We start from the raw sequence: 5749 nt of genomic DNA on the forward strand, positions 1-5749 counted from the left end.
CTGGCTTAGTTTTCTTTCACCGGCAGAGACCAAGGGGGTTGCTATGTAAGAGAGGGGGGACTGTTTCCACTGCTTTCACTCAAGCTGTCCCAAGACAGGTGGGTAGCTGGCCTGGCTGGGAGTGCAGAAAGACTCTTCTTCCCCAGCCCCTAGAGTGGGCAATATGTGATCACAGGTGAGAAAATGCCGACAACACCAGGGCAGACACAGATCCAGAAACATGTTTATTTTGTGGGAAAGAAGAATTTAGGGCTCTCTGAAAGGCACTTGTGAAGCACAGAATCAAGGGCAGCCACAAGACTAAGGGTGGACACCTCCCCAGCATCCCTGGGGCTAGGGGGAAGAGGGAAAGCCCCCAGGGCCACAGAGGATACCTCTGTCCATAGAGAAATCCAAGTCCTAGTGGCCCAAGGTGGAAGAGAGGTTAGGCAGATGGCCTACTTTTTTATACCAATAGTCTGCTTTCTCCAGGCAGTCTTAAAGTCTGGCATCTGGGGCTGGAGGCACAGGACCCATCCACTTCTCTCCTGGATGAAGAGAATCAGTTTTCAGGTGTGCGGACAGTAGAGGTTGGCCCCACAGGCTGCCAGGGGTTTTGTAGGAAGAGCCCTGCTTGGCTTCAAGGTACAGAAGGTGTCCTTCTCTCCTCTGCGGGTGAAGGTGGCCCCTCCCCACTCAACCTTGAGCAGGACTGTCTGCATAAGGCTTCGTTAGTTGCTGGAGTTGGCAAGAACATTTTTTGCTCTAATCCCCTCCTTTCAGTCAACTGATATAATGGGGGTGGGGTTGGCGTCAAAGTATGCCCAACATTGAACCTTGAACTTACCCAGTAGGTGTGCCAGCAACTCCATTCGGTCAGAGCCAAATAACACGTGGGTTTGGCCATCCACGTGAGCCACAGTGACGGGCAGTCCAAAGGCCTGGAGAAAGTAGTTACAGAACAGGGAGGAAGGGGATGGAGCACGTGTTTGTTAGGTTGGGGTTGAAGGTTTCAGTCAGTACTTGTCTGGGATCATAGAAGCAAAGCAGTCTAGGAGGCATTTGATAAGAGGCTCCATGTTTCCAGGCGCCTTCTCTGTTTCTAACTCTTAGACGGTCTGTCTTTACTCTCACCATCAATCTCCTTTCCCTCCTTTCCTTGGGCTCAGGGAAAGGAAGAGAGATGATGAGGGTTGTCTGGGAGAGCTGGGGAGGACTCATGCTGGGCAGGAGGCTTCTGGACAGGAGCATGGGGACCCAGCAGAGAAGCTCAGTTTCTATGTTCAGGATGGGGGCTGGGAACACAGATCAGGAACTGCTCACCCCATATCTGCAGGCTGCTTCGGTGGTCTCCTTGAGCTGGTTCTTCACCTGTGGTGTTGAGATCTTTTCCAGAAGTCCTCGGGCTTGTTCTGCAGACATACCAGCCTTCTCTGCAGCCTAAGCGTGTACAGAACAGAACTGTGTCTGCATTGTGGAGGGTGGGGGTCTCACGAGAAAACTCTGGGCTTTTCATTTTCTGCCCCACGTTTTCCTGGCAATGCTTTTATCCACTAGCAAGTGGAGGTCTATCCTTGCCAAGAAGTGTTTCTTTTCTCCAAAATCTTGAGAAGGGTGGAAAGAGCAGGTGCCACAGAGTCAGTCACAGAATGTAACACCAGAGGGCATCTTAGAGACCAGCTAGCTGACCTCTGCACTTCACAAAGGAGGAGCTTAAAGTCCAGAGGCGATACACTACTTGCTTAGAGTTTCTGAGCTTGTTAGTAGCAGAGCTGATGCTAGAATACAAGTCCCTAGAGTCGAAGTCCAGGGATCTTTCCTTCCTAAATGGCTAAAGGCTTCAGTTTGGTGTTTGTTGTAGTTTGGGATCAGTGGTTCTCAACCTTGGCTACACATTAGAATCTCCTGGGAAGCTTTTAAAAGTCCCAACTTGCAGCCCATCCCCTGGAATCCACCAGAATTTCTGCGGGATAGCTCCAGGTGTTCCAGGTGATTTTAATGTACAGCCAAGGTTGAGAACCTTGGCCACCTTACCTTAGAGGGGAACACACAAAATCATGCCATCCACCCTAACCAGACACTGCCTTTGCCTTGGCAAAATTAGAGAACTGTGTCTCAGACCAAATGTTCAACAATAGGGAAATGGTTAAAGAAAGAAAAAATAAATCCACTGAATGAATGCTATAGTTTCAGAGTTAAAAATAGCATAGAAATGATTCTTAAATATTAAGTAAAAAAGCAAACTAAAAATTACGTATATACTTTGCAGAAATAAAGACATTAGAAGATATATTGGCTGTTCTTTGTACATTTAATTTTTGTGTAATTTGACAGTTTATACATTAAACTTAAAAATGCCTTAACTCTCTTTTATAAACTGGAGGAAAAATATAGGTTTGAATTTTCCGGTTTAATCAAAGAAAACCTTACTTTTCATACCCCCATCTACGCTGGCACACTTTTCAACATTTTGAGCCATTTCCATTTGTTCTCACTCAGGCTTCTGTATAATTCTGGTGTTAGTCACTTATCTGTTTTTGTCTTTTTTAAAGCCTCTTTTTAAAGTCTCTTGCTTTCCACTCTGGATGTGCTGATGAGGTTTTGTTGGGGACTTTAAGGCCCTGTGAATACCCCATCCCTTCCCATCTGGGGATTCTAACACTTATCATCTCTCCCCCACTAACTTCTCTCATCAAATAAATTCTATCCATGTATTGTCCTTTTTGCACTTCCTCTTTCAACCTCGCGACATTCTTTTGAGAATCATCTTAGTTCCAACTTTTCAGTAATTTTCCCCCTCAACACAGACATCCTTTTTTCCCAAGCAACTATGACCTTTCCCATGCAGGGACAAAAAGATCGTCCTCTTCACCCGCAAAGGCCAGCTGTCCTACAATTCCCTGAGAACGGTGGGGGTGGAGCCAGGTCACTCACGGCCAGGATGCTCTGCGGCTGCGTGATGTCTTCATCCTGGGAAGGGGAGACCACTCAGCAGGAAGCGGGTGGTGACAAGAGGGCGTGACAGGAGGGAGCAGATCAGCCAACAACGGGGAGGCAGGATCCTAACTCTGGAAATGGCTCTGGGAAGGGTCAGAAAGTCATCCAAGGTCTCCCCTGAGCCCAGCCCTCACCCGTGACCAGACGCGCATCCACAGCTCCCTGGACACTTTCTCCAGCATCTCCGGGTGCTCCAAGTTCACGGCGGTGAGGAATCGCATGGCAGACAAGCTTCCTGTGGGGCAGAGGCACTCAGAGGTGGGACTCCCTTCGCTTGTTCCCTGATGGAGGACCAGCTCTCCCCTGCTTTTGACATCCCCCAGAGCTCAGTGGCCCTCAGCCTCTCACCCAAGTTTCTCTGCCCTGCTCCCCCTCCCTTTTATGTCCCCCCAACCTTCAGCTCGCTCAACTCTGGACCTGAGGTCTCCCAAGGCATGCTTCATTTAAATTAGTCTCCCGAGCCCCTCCTTCCTTTAATCTTGGACTTCTCTGTTCTCCACTTGAGACCTCACCTACATTGCATGCTCTTCACCTTTTTCAAGAATCACAGAGAAGAAATCCTTGGGGAACTGGATAGGAACTTGGAGTTGCTTTCCCAGGAGTTTAAGGTCATTTGTCATGTATTGAGCTTTGCGGGGAACCAGAGCTGGTGGCTTGTTCCCTGCCAGTAGAAGTTAAGCACACTGGTGAAACTGTCCCAGATTTGGGGGCCCCCTAACTAGGTCTTGGGCACGGGGGAATTTATTAGCTGCCAGTGACAATATAAAGACCAGTTGAGGACAGCTCCCCTGGGCCATTATAATCATCCCTCCCCCAACCCCATTCTGCAGCAAATGCTTCTCTCTTCCTACCACTGTCTTTCATGATCGCTGCAATGAAGCTGGGTCGAAATTGCAGGTTGATATTCCAGACGTTCTGGTACCGGCACAGGACCTACCAGAGCAGAGGCGAGGAAAGAGTCTGTGTGTAAGATGGAAAATGAAACAGTGAAGGGAAAGGGAAAGGTTGTTTCATAGCAACCAGCGGCTCTAAGCGCACAGTAGGGGTTATCAGAACACTTTAAATTGTTTGGTTTGAAATGGCAAAAATCTCTCCTCTCCTAGAAATCAAGCCCAGGATCTTTGCTGCCATAGATGGTTGCCATCCTGTTCTGCATCCCACTCCCCAAATTGCCATCAGAGCGCTAAGGAGGTGGCCGTGTCCTGAATTTCTCTTTCTTTGGAGCTGCCCCTCTTCTTCCAAATCACCGTGGAAACTACTGCCTTAGGATCTAACGGCTCCACTTGGAGCAGAGACTCTATCCCGTGCAAAAGCACAAAGTGACCTTCAGCCCTGGCGCTCTCTGCTGGTCCTAACCCCGTCGGGCAGCGCCAGGAATCTCAGGAGACCTCTGTCCTCGTCCCCTGCGCTCGCTCTTCCCTCTGCCCTCGCCCTACAGGCCCCGGCCGAGTCCCGGCTCCCCCGGCGTCACCTCGAAGCCCAGCCAGGAGTAGGGGGACAGCACATCGTAGAAGAGCTCCACGGTGCGCGCCAGGGGCCCCATGCTGCAGCCACAACCGCGCCGCCCAGGGAGAAGCCAACTCAGCTTGGGTAGGGAGCGGCGCGCGCTTCCGGCGTTTGGAACGCGCAGACCCCGCCGCTTCCGGGTCTGCCCCGGCCGGACTGCGCAGCCGCGGCCGCCGAGCCGCCTCCGCCCGAGAGCCCCGGGGGCTGCGCACGCGCGGTGCGGGGCTTGGGGAGCCTGCGGGGCCGCGTCCTCCGCAGTGTTATGGGGTGCAGTCTGGAGCAAAGTGGTGGCCTGAGCGCCTCTCACTTGGCTGTGCGACTTCGGCAAGCCACTGTCCCCTCTGAACCTGTCTTCCCATTCCCGTGTAGACAGGGAATACGTGGTGACAGCACCTACCTCCTGGAGAGAGGTTGTGAGGAATGAGGGACTCCAGTAAATGTTAGCTGTTGTCATTGTTACTTGGTTTCAGGAGCCTCTTGGGACTGGGGCGAGTAAGAAGTTTCCAAATTGCACATTTTCTTGTGTTCCCTTTCTGAGAGATTAGCACAATGCCTGGAACGTGTTTGGCCATCAGTACAGTTTTTTGATTGAGTGAAAGAGAGAGAGACTGGTAGGGGAGGGGGGAAGTCTCACTCCAGACATACCCGTAGGGATAATGGGGAACGGTCTGCTCTATTTGTGTGCAAATTTGTCATATAGTCTTATATTGGGATTACATTCACTGCAAAGAAAGCAATTTTAAAAAAATCCCACTTAGTTTTATTAAAATTATTTTTAACATTACTAATTTTATAAATTGGAAAGCATGTAATAAAGATTCCACTTCTCATTTGTATTCATTAGGAAAACAACTCCAGGCTATAGAAAGAGACAATGTAAATAAACCTCTGCATGGAGTACATACAACAGGAAATGAGAAATGTTATCTTCACCTACTTGCAAATTAAAATAATTGGCCCATATCCAGTCAAACTGAACAATTATACTTCCGTATTTCTCCAATAATATTAATTTAGAAGTTACCAAGAGCTAATTCAGCATGACAATAGAAAATTTTATTTTGAAAGTAGATCAATCATTTATTTTTAAAAACCTTTATATTTGGGGATAATTTTATTTTCCAATTTTACTTATACTTTATTTTTTGTAGAGTACAGTGTGTTGTTTCAATACCTGCATATACTACACAATGATTCACTTAGGTAGATAGCATAGTTTTGTACTCATTAGGCCAGACTTTCTCTTCCCCTAACCCCTTTCCTCTCC

At 48.7% G+C, this 5749-nt stretch overlaps 1 protein-coding gene across 1 annotated transcript; it reads right to left on the reverse strand.

The window, feature by feature from the left end:
• Window positions 1-205: 205 nt before the first annotated feature.
• Window positions 206-4625, reverse strand: GSTK1 (glutathione S-transferase kappa 1). The gene is made up of 8 exons (XM_063100148.1): window positions 4448-4625; window positions 3828-3909; window positions 3509-3637; window positions 3111-3211; window positions 2914-2949; window positions 1303-1419; window positions 827-920; window positions 206-527 (listed from the first exon to the last, which is right to left on the reverse strand). The coding sequence occupies exons 1-8, from the start codon at window positions 4517-4519 to the stop codon at window positions 478-480; spliced, it is 681 nt and encodes a 226-aa protein (XP_062956218.1). The 5' UTR covers window positions 4520-4625; the 3' UTR covers window positions 206-477.
• Between the last annotated feature and the right edge of the window lie 1124 nt (window positions 4626-5749).

Source organism: Cynocephalus volans, chromosome 6 (genome assembly GCF_027409185.1).
Source record: "Cynocephalus volans isolate mCynVol1 chromosome 6, mCynVol1.pri, whole genome shotgun sequence".
Lineage (NCBI taxonomy): Eukaryota > Metazoa > Chordata > Mammalia > Dermoptera > Cynocephalidae > Cynocephalus > Cynocephalus volans.

Coding starts and splice junctions, on each gene's coding strand:
- GSTK1 (XM_063100148.1), bottom strand. CDS start 4,519: ATGGGGCCCCTGGCGCGCACCGTGGAGCTCTTCTACGATGTGCTGTCC. Junction 3,910..4,447: donor ACTCCTGGCTGGGCTTCGAG/GTGACGCCGGGG, acceptor CTGCTCTGGTAG/GTCCTGTGCCGGTACCAGAA. Junction 528..826: donor GTTGCTGGCACACCTACTGG/GTAAGTTCAAGG, acceptor CTCTTCATCCAG/GAGAGAAGTGGATGGGTCCT.